General features: G+C 37.5%; 1 protein-coding gene across 1 annotated transcript in view; it reads left to right on the forward strand.

Annotated features, from left to right (window-relative positions):
• LOC150078633 (solute carrier family 12 member 4-like) overlaps nt 1-18,839 on the forward strand; it is a 643,041-nt gene that overhangs the window by 535,009 nt on the left and 89,193 nt on the right. Inside the window, exons 23-24 of the mRNA XM_090383812.1 lie at nt 3,455-3,562; nt 16,230-16,540. Coding sequence (XP_090239938.1) covers nt 3,455-3,562; nt 16,230-16,540 — 419 coding nt within the window. The remainder of the gene's footprint in view (nt 1-3,454; nt 3,563-16,229; nt 16,541-18,839) is intronic.

Here is an 18,839-nt window from a genome sequence, read left to right on the forward strand (position 1 = left end):
ACCACCTCGCAGAACACGACAGATCAATTCGCCTTGCTGAGACTTACCAGTTCGCAATCACAGAACACTACTGGTCGAATCCACCACGACCTGAATCGCAAGTGGGACTACGAAGTAATTTACTACCAGTCCCGACACTTTTGCCACCACCTCTGGTTAGAGTCACTTAATATATTGTGTAATTCAAGAGCCATGAACTGCTGCAAAGGCATGAGACTACACCCCATGTTAGAGGTAACTGTTTTAAGTCTAGATAAGCGTTGGATGCTTATCTAGAAGCATATAAAACTATGCACGTCCATGCAGCAACAATGAACATCAGTTTAATGGTTGAATGACCTACCTCGTGTCCTCACACAGCTCACTGCACGCACAACTCTGTGTCCATTAAAATAATTTTTATCTCTAAAGTTTCCATTCTATTTGTTGATAGAGGCACATTCAGCCTCGAAAGCACCAAGGTATAATTAAAGATATTTTTACTGGATATAACGTATCCAGTAGTATTCATGTGATAACTGGTAGTATTCATGTGATAGACTGGAAACCGTGTTTTTCAGGAGGAGAATATTAACAAGATAGGTTTATTAGGGACGTTGCTGATTCAGTAATAAAACTCTGAAAAGAGCCATTTTTTGTACATGAAGTGCAATTATAGATAATAAATGTCAAAAATTTATCAAATCCATGCACTTATCATATCAAAGCACAAATACATCAGACACCTTTTTTTCTTCTTTTTTTTTTAAATCATAAAAAATTAATTTTTAGCTTTTTGCTGAATTGAAATTGTTCTATTAATTATGATCTTCAAAAGTCAATTACAAAATATCAAACAAAAATAAACTAGAGAAACTAATAATAAAGACTGTTTTTATAATATTTCTTAGAATTTTCAAAGTTACTATTTCCCTGAATTGAAACACAGATGCTGTGTTTCAATTCAGGGAAACTAGATACCACAGCTGTTAGGTTAGGTGGTTTTAATTCTGTGAAGCTATCAAAACCAGAGCTTTGTGGAAGATTAGGTAACTGGCTCTTGCATCTCACAGACATCATGTGAGGAGTGGAGTTGAAAGAAAGTAAATTGTTGCAGGATAGATGTGTGAAATTTTGGGGGTTGTAGAGGTGGATAGTTTGAATAAATTCAAGGAAGGATAAGACAAATTATTATTTTTATTATTATTATTATTATTAGCCATATGATGCAAGGAAGCCTGAGGCTTATGCTGCATCAGCCAAAAAAAAAAAATTTTTGAGTTACCCTGAGAGAGAGAGAGAGAGAGAGAGAGTCAGAAGTAGAAGGGAATCACCAAGGATGAGAAGAATGATGATGTCCAGCTCAGGACCCTGGGTGTGCCAAGCCCATACTCACCAGATGTGAGCCCCTGGGGAAGGGTTGTTTTTTTTTTTTTTTTTTGCTGATGCTGTATTGCAAATGGTACTACAACAAGAGCGGCAGCTCAGCTTCTGTTGTTCCATGCAGCCAAGTAGAAACTCATTAAAGTAGACACTTTAGCATCTTTTTCAAGTTTATTGATGCACTAAAGTTTTTGTACAGTAGAAAGAAAGACAAAAAAAAGAAAAAAAAAAGAACGTTAGACTAACTATACAGAAGTAAACTGGAGTAAACTATACTTGAGGATTACTGAAACATGATCCCTGCTTCCTGTCTACTGCATTGCTAGTAGACAGAAAGCAGGGATTGTTTCAAAAATGTCATTTGCAAGAAAATTAAAAACCATAAACATCTGCAATGGATTCCACACATTTCTTTTTTGTTTTCTGAATTAGAATTCAGTGGGCTGTAGAGACCCTGATTAATGCACAACCCAGTTATTTGACCTGTAGATAACCAAGAGTATATTATACAAGGAGTGTATGAAAAGTTTGTGGCCTGAGTACAAAAGAGTAGTGGTACAACATTAAAATATTTCTGTACTTAATGGATAACACTTCAGTCAGCAACTCACCAAGTTTCGTGCACAGTTTAAATAACGGGATTTTTTTTTAATTACAGATACTCAAGTCGACAAAGTTGTGTGAATCAGGGAAGATGGACAAAACCAGTCACTTTGCAGTCATTCAGTATTTGGGAAAAAAGGGACTAATGCCAAAACACTCACTTTATGAAGATATGATTAGAACATTGGGGTAGGATGGAAGGATGCCCTTCCTATTCTATGATTAAGAAGTGTGCAGCAGAATTTAAATTAGGGAGAGAGGGATAGCCTGGAAAATGATCTGTGTTGTGGAAGACCTGCAATGTCCATCACTCCAGAAGTTGTTGACAATGTGTATGATCTGGTAATGAGTGATCAGTGAGTGACAGTTTGATACATTGCCAGCATCATGGGCATCTCATATGAACATATGTACCTCATAACAGAGGTTCTTGCTATGAAAAAGGTGTTAGTATGATGGGTCTCAAAGTTATTGACAGCAGATCAAAAACACACAAGACCTGTAAAGTAAAATTGTATCATTTTCAAGTAGATTCATCTAATTTTCTTGCAAGGTTTATGACCAGCTGGGACATGGGTCCATCAGAAACAAAGGAGCATTCCAAACAATTAAAACAGTTCTTCTCCTTCCTACAAAGAAAACCAAGTCAATTCTTTCTGCTAGAAAGATGATTATCTTCAGAAATTCCAGACAGTCACAGGGGGACATATTACACAGACCTTCTGAGGCATTTGCATGAAAATATCAAAGAAAACACCAAGGAAAATTCAGCAAAGGAGTCTTGTCCCACCAGGGCAATGTGCTTGTCTCTGTCTGTCATTGCCATGGCTGCATTGCATGAGTGCAGCTTTGAAATCTTAGACCATCCCCCATATTCATCAGATCTAGCATATCAGACTATTATCTATTTCCTGATTTGAAAAAATACTTGGCTGGCATCCATTTTACTACTGATAGCGATGGCAGTCATTGCTGCAATGAATGCATTCCTGGAGTTCCAAGAAAAATCTTTTTTTACAGCTATAATCAACATATTGCAGCATCGGTGGTAAAAGTGTCTTGACTCCAAAGGGGACTGTGTTGAAAAGTAATACGTTACCAAACTCCCCAAATAAACCTTTCATATACTCAGGCTACAAACTTTTCAATCACCCCTTATATTATAACTTTTCTTTCAGTCATATTTTTGTGTGGGTGGGTCTATTTTTTACCAAGAATAAACTCGCCATCAGGTAGTACATTCTTTGTGTAATGACTACATTTGAAAAAGAGCCCTTTTGTTAGAGGATCAGCAGATAACCATCTGCTGATTCTGTAAGACACAATATACTTATCACTCAAATTCAACTGATTTCTGATTTATTCTTTTGATATAATACTTTCTGTTCATTTGAAGGTGTAAAAACTTGCATTTTCTTGAAATTTGATTGTATCATTTAGAATTCTACTTTTGTGAAATAAATATTAAATTGTCTAATTTTTATTTTAGATGGACAGTGATATTTCAGCATACACCTATGAGAGAACTTTAATGATGGAACAGAGATCTCAGATGTTGAAACAGCTTAACTTAAATCGTCGTGGTACATTAACTGTGGTAAGTACCCTTTCAGTTTCTCTTTTAGTTTTGCAAACGATGAATTTGAAATGAGAAAAATATTTTGTTTTCATTTTGAATTTTTTTCTAAATGTATTCAGAAATTCTCAGACAGATTGCCTATTATGAATTTGTAGATAAACAGTGAAACTTTGGCCCAGTGAACATTAACATTAGCAGAGGCATATGATGCTAGAAAGCAAGCTTTTACAGCATCAGCCAAAAAAAAAAAAAAATTAAAAAAAACCTTTCTATTTCACTTCTATTCACTCCAAACGTTTGTCCAGTTCTTCCTTGAATTTATTTTAGCTATCGGCTTCCACAACAACAGATGGAAGTTTGTTCCAGAATCAGCTACTCACTGGCTAAAGGCAAATTTCCACACATCTATTCTATAATTGTCTTTCCTCAATTTCAGTTTATGCCCTGAAAGAATCCCATCATCATTGACCTGCTCAAACCATTCAAGGCTATATACACCTCAATCAGATTACCTTATAGGTACCTAGTCTCCAGATGCTGCAATTTACAAAACTTAAGCCTTTCTTCGTAAGCACCCCTTTGTTCCCCTCACCAGTCTTGTTGCCCATCTCTGTACTCATTCTAGCAACTCTATATTCTTCCTAAATTGAGACCTATACACAGTACTCAAGGTGTAGACCTTGAGTACTGCATACAGGTCTCTGACCATTGCCTTATAAAAGAGGATAATCAGTTCCTTATCCCTACATATTGTACATACACTATATATACTACACATAACTGTGTAGTGCGTGAATATTCATATATCAACAAGCAACTCATATGTGTGTGTGTCTGGCGCCTCCGTAGCCAGGTGGGGAGGAGCAGCAGTGCGTAGCACATGCTTCTTGATTAGACTGGGGTTCGAGCCCATGACCGCCAAATATGGAGGATGCAGAAAGGTCAGGGAATGACCACCGCATATCCCTGGAGCAATATGGCCTTAGTTGCTAATGCTCCTAAAAACCAAAATAACAACAACAACAACTCATGTATTATAAGAGTATCTTATGTATATAGCTCCTACTAGCTAATATTTGTAGAATTTTATTCTGTATCAAAAACTGTGGTATTAATTGTTTTCTGCTGTAGCCAATAAAATTTTAATGATTAATTGAAGTATGATTATAAATATGCAAACACTGATTTTAGAAGTTGCCTCAGTCTATATAAAATAATTATTAAAATTAGAAAAGTTTTATTTAACTCATCCTAACTGTGAAATTGGTTTTATGGCAACAAATGAAGGTAAAATTAAAATATAAATCAATTAAAAATGATTCCCATAAAGAAAGTGTACCTTTCATCTAAGTATAATCATGGAAAGTTTTAAAGCTCTTTCAATCATGAATGAGTTAGCTGATCTCATACAGAAGAAGTCACTCCTGTACCCCAGAGTTAGTCTGGTTTGTTATTCTGGCATGCACACCCACACCAAAATAAAATAGTACAATAAAATACTATGTACAATTTATAAAAAGGATAATCATCAAAAAACCATTATAATACATTGTTTGTCAACCCAATAATATTTAACATGCATGCTATGAATGTTAGATCTACACATAACGCTTTAATAAATACACATAACGGTCCAATAAATCCACAAAAGCAAGGCTTTTGTGGATTTATTGGATGATTGTTTTCTACATCAGCATGTTCGGGAGGCAACTAGAGGGAGTAATACTCTTGATTTGATTATCAGCAGTGATTCTTCATGCATTAAGAATCTGCAGATAAATGAACCACTAGGTGGCAGTGATCACAGTGTGCTGAAGTGGGATTTACTCAAAGATATAACTACCATTAGGGGTAAAGGGAAGGGTTATTGCTTCCGTAAAGGCGACTACGATGGACTGAGACAGTATTTAAATTCTATACAGTGGGATCAACTGATGATGTTACCAACAGCAAATTCAAAATGGGAAGCATTCAAAGAACTTATCTTGGAAGCTACTAGGCTTTACATACCAACTAAGAAATATTGTTCAAGGTTTAGGCCAAAATGGATGTCAGATGAACTAATGAGGCATATGGCAGGGAAGAAAAATGCATGGGATACTTACAAATTAACACATGACACAGAAGCCTATGATAGATACAAGTTGATATGCAACCAAGTTACAAAGGAGGTTAGGCAGGCGAAGGCAGATTACGAGAAATCCTTGGCAAGGGATGCAAAGAAAAACAAAGGAGGATCAAAGGCTGACACCAGTAATTATAGACCTGTGAGCTTAACTTCTGTTCCAGGAAAATTAATGGAGGCACTGGTTAAAGAAGCACTGCAGGATCATTTAGACAAGACTTCAGTTATAGCTCGGACACAGCATGTTTTTGTTAAGGGGAAGTCTTGCCTGACCAATTTGATTGGATACTATGATGCAGTCACAAAAGAACTGGATGCAGGGAATAGCTTTGATATTATATACTTGGATCTTAGAAAGGCTTTTGATACTGTTGCACATGGAAGACTGCTGCACAAATTGGAGCAGTGTGACGTTGGAGGCAAATTGCTGCTATGGATAAAGGGGTGGTTGAGGGGGAGAAGACAGAGAGTGGTAATCAATGGACACTGCTCATCGTGGACTAATGTTATTAGTGGAGTCCCTCAAGGCTCAGTGTTGGGTCCATTATTGTTTTCTGTATTTATAAATGATATTGATGATGGTATATCAGGCTTAATGTCCAAGTTTGCAGACGATACGAAGGTTGGCAGGGTTGTCAAGGACACTACTGACACTATGCTACTGCAACAGGATCTGGAAAGGTGAGCAGATGGGCTGAGAGGTGGCAAATGAAGTTTAACATTGACAAATGTAAAGTGCTACACATGGGAAACAGCAACCCCCAGAGCAACGTATCAACTTTGTGGTACTACACTGACAGTGGTAGAGAATGAAAGGGACTTGGGGGTGGTTGTGCAGGCAGATATGAAGTTCTCTGAGCAGTGCAGACGGGCTGCAAGAGTAGCTCATGGAGTATTGTCAATGATATACAGGAATTTTTCCAGCAGGGATAAGGAAGTGATTATTCCCTTGTATAAGGCAATGGTCAGGCCACACCTAGAGTACTGTATACAGGTCTGGAGGCCTCAATTCAAGAAGAATGTAGAGCTGCTGGAACGAGTACAGAGAAGGGCAACAAGATTAGTGAATGGAACAAAGTGGTGCTCTTACGAAGAAAGGCTTAAGTTTTGCAAATTACAGTCTGGAGACTAGGCACCAGCGAGGTGATCTGATAGAGGTGTATAAAGCCTTGAATGGTTTGAGCATGCTCAATGCTGATGGGATTCTTCCTCTAGCTCAGAAAAATCACCTGAGAGGGCATAAATTCAAATTGAGGAAAGACAGATGTAGGATAGACGTGCGGAAATTTGCCTTTAGCCAGCGGGTGGTTGGTTGGTGGAACAGACTTCCATCCCTTGTAGTGGAGGTTGATAGCCTAAATAAGTTTAAGGCTCAGCTGGACAGGTATTTTGAACGAACAGAGGGGTGAAGTGGAAGTGGGTTTTTTTTTTTTTTTCTTTTTTTTTTGGCTGATGCTGCATAAGCTTGCTTTCTTGCATCAAATGCCTCTACTAATGCTAATAACGATATACTGAATGAATATAATTCAATGTGGCATAAGAGACTCTAGGCCTAAGAGAGTTCAGCCAAGTAGATCCATTCATAATAATAACAATAACATAACATTCATGACATAATAATTTTCTACTGTGGGATGTTGGAAGTGGATCTGAGGTAAGGTTGTTAGTTGGCTTCTCTGTGGATACTTGTACCCTTGATGAGGGTGCAAGTACCACAAAGATGACAGATCTGTAGGTCTTGTCATTGCTCAGCTTCGAGGATCAATGGATAATCTATTAATACCTCGATAGAATTAAATGAAAATATGATCCAGAAAGGTGATACTTTGCAATTTTTATATCTAAGCTGGTATAGCTTATATTGTTTAATGGAAATGTGTAAATGAATATCCCATATACCTGGGAAAATGATGGTTCCAGACAGTCGTTGAACAAGAATGACAAGGTTCTTGGAATTGATATGGTGGTACCATGGTAACATATTTAGATTGGAAAGGTTGACAGATTTTGAAGTTGTATTTTGTATACCTGCAATCGTGTTCAATGGCTGAACAATTTTCAATGGCTGAACACGATTGCAGGTATACCAGGTATACGATTGCAAGTGAAACCAGAAAAATAATTTGAGGGATAGGAATTTGCATTGATAAGGTGGAGGCACAGACTAGATTAGTGAGGCATTTGGGGGAATTGGAACTTCAATAGAGAATATAGCTGACAATAGGATGTGGATTATGAAAGTTGGAGATCTCCTGTTTGAGTGACCATATAGCTGCATATGGTTTTTTTTTTTTTTTTTTTTAATATGAATAGCTTTAAAATCAAAATCAGGCAAGAATATCAGGTCTTTGTCCCAGATGACATCCAAATCATTATGATGTGTGACTGTTTTTTTTTTTAATTGGATAGTTCATTCCTCTTTATGATGGTTCACATCATGATGTTTCTCTTCTTGGTGATGGCAAGTGGAGCAGTTTTTCTTATTGTTTATTGGGAGCCAAATAGCATGGAAATAATCTTAAAGTCCTTGTAACTGTTGGTAGCATCTCTCTGTGGTTGATGGACCAGGGTCTTTCTTTCATAACATAATCATCAGTATAGGTGGTAGCAGTATCATAGTTGGCAAGAAGGGGCTCAAAGGAGGCAGCAAAGAGAACAACAGAGAGAGAACACCATCTCCATTGTGGGATTCTTCTGGGAACAGACAATTCAATGATGATGATCCTGATCAGGATCATCATCATTGAATTGTCAGGAAGGTTTTTTGGAACAGGAAAGATGTCGTGTGTTCCAGATGGTAGTATGATCTAGTTTGGCTGACGCAGACCTCAAGATCGGCAATATATGCAGTGCAAAATTTTACCATAAAGATGGGGAATATATCATTGGTGGGGACTTATTGGGAAGATGTCGGTAACTTTGGTCCTTGAAGCTGTCACAAACATTCTCTCAGATATGCCAGACAAGCTGTGCTTGCTACCTGGGAGTCTAAAATGCTGATGGAAGTGATATTCAGATGACACTCAAGTCAAGTGGACCTAATTTCGATGAAGTCTGGATGGTCTATGACAGCCAAATCCTCTGCATCACACCTTCAAGATGGTGGGAGTGGTATTAATCTTGGGTATAACTCACAAGTCCAGTCACACTATGGATGAACACCCAGGTGTGAACCAACATAGGTAGGGGTCGAGGTGTGGTGCCACACCACACGGAGGAATGCTGCCCCTCTGTGTTATCAGGCAATACTAGGTGGTAGATAACTCTCATCAACTGGCACAATACCACCACTTTGTTTATTGGAGGCTTGAAGTAGTGTGGAACCCATATTTAGTCTCCAGAGCAAAGTTCTGGTCAACTCTCCCCCATCTCTTCCATCATGCAGTATGATTAATTCCCTTTGAGGTTATGATGAACACCATGGCAACATCCAAACTTCCTTACATTTTGAGGGTAAAGCTCTAAAATGGTGCTTGCAGGCCGGCCGCTAGTTGGTACATCGGATTGAACCTATTGGTAACTCATTAGGAGGCTTCCGGATCAGCTACTGTGTAATCTTGCTGTCTCTACTCTGCCAGATAGTGACTGGAGGGAGTCCAAGTAGCATGTATACAGTAGGTATTGTCGAGGCCACATTATGTTAAGGATCTGGGTATATTCTTACCATGTGTGTAGGCCATATCCAAAAATTTCATTACTTCATACAGCACGTCCCCCCCCCCACACTTTTTCTTACTACTCAATACACCATGAATTGTCAAACTAATAGGACAAACTTATCAGCGAAAAGAACTAAACCTCCTCAACACTTACTGGTTCATTTCACAAATATATGTGGTCTCAGTTCTAATCTCAATGATGTCCATTTCCACTTACAGTCTGCCAAACCCCATATACTTATCAGTTGATTCACCACTGCTCCTCTCAGATGTCCAAAATTATTTTCGATGTATAATTCCTTTCGCCTCAAAGGTGGTACTTTAGCATATGTTGTTCTGATATTCCCTGTCAGGGACTTGGTAATTTGGAATCTCCTATTTTTGATCTTCTCTGGCTTAAAATCTTTCTACCCCATTCTGTCAAATTCATCTATTGTCTCTACCATTCTCCCAACTCCACTAATCACTTGGAACTCTTTGACTTCCTCTCTTTGCAATTTGACTTTCTCTAGTCCAACTTTGCTAACAGTGAGGTAATTTTCCTTGGTTATTTTAATGTTCACAACTCCAGCTTCCATTTTCTAGTCACACTGACCCAGCTGTTCAAGATGCTGAGGCTTTTGCAATTATTAATGACCTTGCACAGATTGTTCATTTACCTACAAGAATACCGGATAATCCTAACCACACAGCCAAAACTTTTGATCTTTTTTCTCACAAACAACTCCTTGTCACATAAACATTAATAGATAGGCGCAATATGGCCAAAGTTGCTTTTGCGCCAAAAAACCCTACAACAACAACAACAACTCACAAACAACCCTTCTAAGTAACTCCAATTCCAATTCTTCTCAGACACGGTTGAAGTGAGTTTTAGGCACCTCAGATCACAACTTGGTGATTGTCTCTTCACCAATGGAGCCTTTATCTCATGTCTGTTCCCAACCTTGTGTTGTTTGGCATTACAAGAATGCAAAATGGGATGTCCTGCAAGATTTCTTTTCTTCTGTTCCTTGGTCGGATTACTGTTTCAACACTTCTGATTTCAATGTTTGCTCAGATCGCATCAGCGAAATTATTTTTGCAGGAATGAAATCCTTTATTCCACACTCAACTTTAAAATTTCATCCTTTATCTAAACCTTGGTTTTCCAACAAATGTGCTAGGGCTGTTCAAGAAAAGAATATCGCATCTCGTAATTGGCTTGGTTCCAATTCTTCAGTTTCATTTTCTACCTACACCAAAGCTTGCAGCAATTGTAAAGCAGTTATTAATCAGTCCAAATTAGATTTTCAACAGGCTAAGAGTAGAATCTTGCTTCTTGCCCTAATGGTAGCCAAGCATTTTGGTCTCTTGCCAAAGCTATATATTGGCTGCAACCTTTACCCATCTCTCCTCCCACCTCTATAAAAATTAAATGATTCTATTGGCACTTCAGCCAAGGATAAAGGTAATCTGCTAGCATCCCATTTTTCGTCCAACTCATGTATTAGGGACCTTGGTAAAACACGTCCCACCATTTCGACAATGCTCGATTAAATGCCTCCCGTGGTTTTCCATCAAAAGTGTATCAGAAGGATTTTGACGAATCTTGATGCTCAGAAAGCTCAGGGTCCTGATGGTATTTCTCCACTTGTTCTCAAAACCTCCCAAACTTACTCCTGTTCTTTTCCGCTTTTTTTCACTTTCTTATTCCAGAGGTGTTTTTTCTTCTGCTTGGATATTTCCTCATATCCAGCCAGTTCCAAAAAAAAGGGTGACGAATCCCTCCCATCCAATTATCGTCCCATTGCAACTTCTACTCTTTCTAAAGTAATGGAGGAATCAATTCACCATCAACTGTTAAACTATCTAGAAACCTTCCATCTGATCAATGATCACCAGCATGAATTCCGTCAGTGTTGATCCACTGGTGATATTCTAGCTTATGTTATGGACAAATTCAATGGAAAAGTTCTGTGAAACACAAGCAGTTGCTCTCGACATCTCAAAGGCTTTCTATTATGTTTGGCATAAAGGTTTTCTAAACAAGCTTCCATCTTATGGTTTGCCAACTGTTTTTTGTAATTGCATTAGCATTAGTAGAGGCATATGACACAAGAAAGCAAGCTTATGCAGCATCAGCCAAAAAAAAACACAACACATTTCCATTTCACCCCCGCGTTCATTCAAAATACCTGTCCAGCTGAGGCTTAAATTTATTTAGGCTATCAACTTCCACAACAAGGGATGGAAGTCTGTTCCACCAACCACTACCTGCTGGCTAAATGCAAATTTCTGCACATCTATCCTACATCTGTCTTTCCTCAATTTGAATTTATGCCCTCCCAGGTGATTATTCTGAGCAAGAGGAAGAATCCCATTGGCATTGAGCATGCTCAAACCATTCAAGGCTTTTTACACCTCTATCAGATCACCTTGCCAGTGCCTAGTCTTCAGACACTGTAATTTTCAAAACTTAAGCCTTTCTTTGTAAGAGCAACCCTTTGTTCCAGTCACTAATCTTGTTGCCCTTCTCTGTATTCGTTCCAGCAGCTCTACATCCTTCTTGAAATGAGGCCTCCAGACCTGTATACAGTACTCAAGGTGTGGCCTGACCATTGCCTTATACAAGGGAATAATCACCTCCTTATCCCTGCTAGAAAAATTCCTGTATATCATTGACAAGACACCATGAGCTACTCTTGCAGCCTGTCTGCACTGCTCAGAGAACTTCATATCTGCCTGCACAATTACCCCCAGGTCCTTTTCATTCTCTACCACTGTCAGTGTAGTATACCACAGAATATAAATTTTTAGTAGTTTACACCATCTTTGCGTTGAAATAATAAAACAAAAAACAAAAAACAAAATTAATAGTTTAATAACTGGTATTAATAATTTACAATAAATTACTATTTACAATAAGTATATAAAAAGAAAAAGAATACCATAAAATATACAGAATTAAAAGCACTAAAATCTGAAGCCTTTGAAGGTATAGCCTTCTTGCTCAACAGTAAGCTTTATTTTTGCTGTGCAATCTTAAATACCTGCAGGTTCATGCCACATGTCACGTGATTCAATAGCACGTGCATTGTTCTCATGTGTAACGGAACCTCAAGTGGCTCGGGAGCACATCAGGTGAAATCATTTATCCCCCTCCAAGACTCACTGTCTCAAAGAGTGGATGAATCCGCATACCCCTATCTCTATTAATGTTGCTCCGATTAGAACTAATCCACAAGCTATCGAACCACTTGCGGTCCCAAAATTCAACAATTAGTACCACAGATTTGATACATTGCTCTGGGGTTACTGTTTCCCATATGCAGTACTTTACATTTATCAATGTTAAACTTCATTTGCCACCTCTCAGCCTATCTGCTCAACCTTTCCAGATCCTGTTGCAGCAGCATAGCATCAGTAGTGTCCTTAACAACCCTGCCAACCTTTGTATTGTCTGCAAACTTGGATATTAAGCTTGATATACCATCATCAATATCATTTATAAATACAGAAAACAACAATGGACCCAACACTGAACCCTGAGGGACTCCACTAATAACATTAGTGCACGATGAGCAGTGTCCATTGATTAACACTATCTGTCTTCTCCCACTCAACCATCCCTTTATCCATAGCAGCAATTTGCCTCCAATGCCACACTGCTCCAATTTGTGCAGCAGTCTTCCAGGTGCAACAGTATCAAAAGCCTTTCTAAGATCCAAGTATATAATATCAAAGTTATTCCCTGCATCCAGTTCTTTTGTGATTGCATCATAGTATCCAATCAAATTGGTCAGGCAAGACTTCCCCTTAACAAAACCATGCTGTGTCCGAGCTATAACTGAAGCCTTGTCTAGATGATCCTGCAGTGCTTCTTTAACCAGTGCCTCCATTAATTTTCCGTTAACCGAAGTTAAACTAACAGGTCTATAATTACTTATGTCGGCCTTTTATCCTCCTTTGTGAATTGGGGTCACATTTGAACATCTCCAGTCTGTGGGTACCTCCCCTGAGTCCAAGGAAGCTCTCATAATTATGGCTAAGGGTTTGCTTACTTCATTTGCTGCCTCCTTTAATATAACTGGATAGATCCCATCCACCCCAGGTGCCTTTCTTGTGTTTATCTTTAACAATTTCAACTCAACTTTCCTCTCAGTTATTACAAGATTATCTAGCTTACTGCCAGAGTTGAATACACATCTGGCATTTCCCTCCCTGAATAATTCCTCGTGTGTAAATGTAGATGAAAATATTCATTTAGTTTGTTAGCTACCTGAGCAGGTTCATCAACAGTTGAACCATGGATATCAAGTGGACCAATCTGATTCATCCCATTCCTTCTAGAGTTTACATAGGTAAAGAACTCTTTGCTGTTTTTCTTTGCATCCTTTGCCAAAGACTTCTCGTAATCTGCCTTCAGCTGCCTAACCTCCTTTGTGACTTGGTTACAGATCAGCTTATGTCTATCATAGGCTTCTGTGTTACATGTTAATTTATATGTATCCCATGCATTTTTCTTCTCTGACATATGCCATAATAGTTCATCTGACATCCATTTAGGCCTAAACCTTGTACAATATTTCTTAGTTGTTATGTAAAGCCTAGTAGCTTCCAAGATACGTTCTTTGTGTGCTTCCCATTTTGAAAATGCTGTTGGTAGCATCATCAGTCGGTCCCACTGTATAGAATTTAAATACTGTCTCAGGCCATCATAGTCGCCTTTATGAAAGCAAAAACCCTTCCCTTTACCCCTGATGGTAGTTACCTCTGAGTAAATCCCACTTCAGCACACTGATCACTGCCACCTAGTGGTTCCTTTATCTGCAGATTCTTAATGCATGAAGAATCACTACTGATAATCAGATCAAGAGTATTATTCCCTCTAGTTGCCTCCCGATCATGCTGATGTAGAAAACAATCATCCAATAAATCTACAAAAGCCTTGCTAGTGTGTGAGTGAGCAACCCACAAATTTCAGTCAATATCTGGGAAATTAAAATCCCCCATTATAAGACTCTCTGATTTACTGGCCCACTCTATTTCCCTGTACAGTTTCTTATTATACTCATCAGAGTCATTAGGCCTATAGTATACTCCTACTCTTAATTTTGATCTCCCAATGCTTATTTCACATCAAACTGACTCGACGCTGCACTATCCAGTGATGTCGACTGGCTTCACTTCCTTGGATTTTATGTGTTTCTTAACTAATAGCATAACCCCTCCTCCCTTCCTATCCGTCTATCCTTTCTGTACACATTGTACTCCCCAAATTCCAGTTCTGCATTCCTTATATCTGTGTGACACCACGTCTCTGATGTCCCAACAATATCTGCCTTTGATGTTTTGAGCAATACCTCAAATTCATCAAATTTATTTACAAAACTCCTAGGATTGGTGTACACGCAAGTATACATGCACGTGTTCCTATTCTTAGCTACCCTAACACAACCCATGTGTTTACTTGTACCGCAATGACTCCCAGCAGTCTCTGAAATATCCTGAAATATCTGTTTTCCAGGCAACCCTTTTTAGCTACCCTAACACAACCGATGTGTTTACTTGTACTGCAATAACTCCCAGCATTCTCTGAAATATCCTGCATTCTGTTTTCCAGGCTGCAGGTGCATTCCTTGCTCTGCTTCTACTTTAATGCTGCTCATTCCAATAGAAGCAGTGCAAGAATCACTTTCACCTCTGCCAGTGGCTACTGTTAATCTATTAGTCCTTGTATCCCCCCAAGCTAGCAGGTTTCCGACTCACCTAACACTGCCTCAATAGCATCAGCAAATATTCTTGCACCTTTTCTATTTAAGTGTATCCCATCCTTGTAGAAACAGTCTCTCCTGTTAACAAGTACTTACCAGGCTGAAAAAATTCTACCCCTTGAGCCTTGCATAATCTTTTCAGGGCTGAATTGATTGACAAGGCTCTCATCATATACTCCTTCCTATCGTGTCTGGGCAGAATTGCAGAAACTTTCAAATTCAACCCTAACTCATGGCTTTTTTCAGCATTGAAAAATTTCACCTTTTTTTTTTTTCCAGCTTTTTTTCAACTTTTTTTGACTTAATCAAAGGTTTACTGAAAGATGCTGATGCTTGCAGTGAATGCCATTATGCAGGAGCCATAAATCTTATAAACAATCAATCAGTTGAGAAGATCTTACTCAGAGAACACACATAAGGGGGCATAAATTTAAATTGGGTAAGAATGGTTGTGCAGGATAAAGGTGCAGAAATTAATTGCTTTCAGCCAGAGGGCAGTTGATTGTTGGAACAAGCTTCCATCTAGTGTTGCAAAAGTGGGTAGTTTGAATAAATTTAAGGAAGAATTAGACAAATTATATTATTATAGGGAATGGGAAGGTGGTGTGGAAAGTTTTTTTTTTTTTTTTTTTGGCTGATGTTTTATAAGCATGCTTTCTTGCATCATTTGGCAAAACTAATAATATTAATAATAATAATACTTTACATTAATTAGTATCACTTTTTTACCACTGTGTTTATTACTGAAAGAATTGTTATAGAACTCTGTGTTATAAATTATCACACATGCTTTCTTAAAAAAATTAACCCCGGGGGCTCACATCTAGTGAGTATGGGCTTGGCAAACCCAGGGTCCTGAGCTGGATATCATCATTCTTCTCTTTCTTGGTGATTCCTTTCTACTTCTCTCTCTCTCTCTCAGGGGGTAACTTGGGAATTTTTTTTTTTGGCTGTTGCAGCATAAGCCTCAGGCTTCCTTGTACCATATGGCCATTAATAATAATAATAATAATAAAAAAAAAAATCTAATCTTGTGTGAGAATTGTTTTCCATGCACATGAGTTATTAGTGTTTATTAACTCTGCTATTGTTGTTCTTTGTTTCTATTGCTGTCTTATAATCCAATATTATTAAATGTTTTGTAGGTGCAGTCCATAACTGATCACAGAAACCAACCTCAAGTGCGCCCAACCAAGGTACAGTTTATTGAGATGCCACCACAAGAAACAGAGTTGGTTGAAGTTACAAGTGATGCTCTGACAAAAGATGAGGAAGAAGGTGATGATAAAGTGTCTTCTACTAGTCCACCTCATTCTGCTACACCCAAATCTTCCACACAAGGTTCACCTGAAAAACCTGAACAGTCAACCCCTCAGAATCAAGATTCCCCTGCCAAAAATGATGTAAATAAGTCCGAATCCAGCAATTCATTTGAGAAGTTGCTCAAACTAAAACCGTACGTGTCTGACTATATGTGTTATTTAATTTTCCGTATATTAATTCAGCAGTATTAAAGATAAAATTGTCTAGTATTAAACTCAACCAAAATTGTATAGTATTAAAACAATGAAGTATTTCAAATATATCTGGTAAATCAATTCAGAATGGTTAAAATTCCACTGACCTTGCATAACCCTTTCATGAGTGAGTTGGCTGAATGTGGGTGCATCTCTGGTAGCAAATTTCTGACAGCAGCTTGCTCTGTGGACTTTATTTTTCATGGAATTTTGAAATTTATTAAAAATAAAAAAATTGTTCATAATGCTTTAAAATATTAATTTGTTCTTATTTTTACTTAATTGCCCAATAGTAAAATTTTTGTGAAAAATCAAATCAAAACTTGAAAAATTTCAAAAATAAAACTTCAGGGTTTTTTAATGCAATAGTATCCTCTACATCTATACATGATTCATGTATCATTGATTCAATTTTATCAACTTCCAGATCTGAATTATTCCAAAGAGGGTCTTTAATTTCTGCTTTTTTGTGTCCAAATCCAAAAACTGAGATTAACAATCTCCTGATTTACAAAGCTATTTTTGTGCTCCCATCCAGTGGTGAGCTGTGAATATTTTAACAATGGGCTCGCAGTTTTTCTGACTTTCTACAGAGTAAATTTGATCAGTCACAGAAGTGACGTCATCAGTGGCTTCCACTAGAGGTGCCTCCCACGCTCACACTACTAGTAGTATGATTAGAGTGCATGATGCATTTTTCATGACCGGTATGATATCTTGAGTCAGGGGTTGATTTAGAGGGGTGGGACAGACATAGCTTATTACCTCCCTTAACCATGCATATAAGTGAATGTGTAAAACGTTTCCTAGGTCTATCAAAAAAACTTAAAAACCTGGTTGTCATGCCTCGCCTTACAATGATAATTGAATACGACAGTGTCTGGAGTTCTAACTTTGTAGAATTTTTGAATAGTATGATGTCACAATCATGCTTCCTGAAGTTACTACTGCACTAAGTATGATTACAACAATACAAATATTTGTAATCACTTTCTTTTTTTTTCGTCTCACATTTTCGTTACATTCCATTGTTAGGTTCCCCTAACAGCTGCATATATTGCTTCAAATACATGATCGGGTACATCAGTCGGTGCTGTTTTACAGAGATATTTAGATATGTTGCACTTGCAAGTATACATCTCTTACTATAGTTATCATAAATCCATTGTATCTTGTCTTCCAGAAATTATGAAAATCTGTGAATGATCAATAAAATAATTACAATAAAAAAAGCTCTTTTATTTCGTAATCAATATATACAAATCAAAATTCCTAAAAGAAACGCGAAGGATGTTTCGCATAAATCATCTACCTCGCATGCTCGGCGCATGCGCAACTTTTTTATTGGTCTTTTTTTTAACAACTAGGGAAATATAATGGATACATTTTTTTCGTGTTAAAATTTTAATAATGCAAATAAAAATTAACATGAAATATTTCCCACATCACAAATAACATAAAAACTGTCACAAAACATTGCACAGTATAAAAACAAATATTACATAAAAAACAAACTTTCTAGAAAAAATACACAAAAAATCAGATTTCATGAAAAAAAATTATTTCACAAATATTCAAGAAAAATTTATTCTAAAAATTGCCAATTTACTTCTTTATTAATATTTGTTGTTGATCTTCTGCTTTGTTCAATAGCTGAGGGATGATTACAGAGGAATGATTTGATGTAACGATCCGGATCAAATTGAAGCAGTGGTTTTCCATTTAGATGTATGGTCATCATAATCTGCAACGCGTTCATTTGTCACAATATTATTCATTACGCTGAAAGCTCACTCAGCTTTAGCACTGCTAATCGCAATGACTTCAAAGGGATTTCTGGCTTTCTTAATTGAAAATGGAACTTCATTTGATTTTAAAGATAAACTGTCTTCAACAAAATCTCTAAAATCATTAATTTTTATTTCATATTTTATCAGAAAACTATTTTATCATTGAGGTCCAACTGTAATTAAATCAAAAATGAAGCGATTTTAAAATATATAGCCAATTGTTTGTGCCATTAAAATGCTGGGAATGGGGGCCCCGCTCGCCCCACCGTAGTTTCCGCTCTGGATACTCAATAATTGCATTCAGGATTTCATTTGTAAAATAAATGATCGTTTTAACAATGGGCTCACAAATTTTCAAAAAAAATAACAATGGCTCTTGCGAGCCCACTATAGCTCACCACTGCTCCCATCTGTTATAAAATGTGTCTACAATTAATTTGAAAGTGAT

This window comes from Mastigoproctus giganteus, chromosome 10 (assembly GCF_048544385.1).
Source record: "Mastigoproctus giganteus isolate SK-2022 chromosome 10, ASM4854438v1, whole genome shotgun sequence".
In the NCBI taxonomy this organism is placed as follows: Eukaryota; Metazoa; Arthropoda; class Arachnida; order Uropygi; family Thelyphonidae; genus Mastigoproctus; species Mastigoproctus giganteus.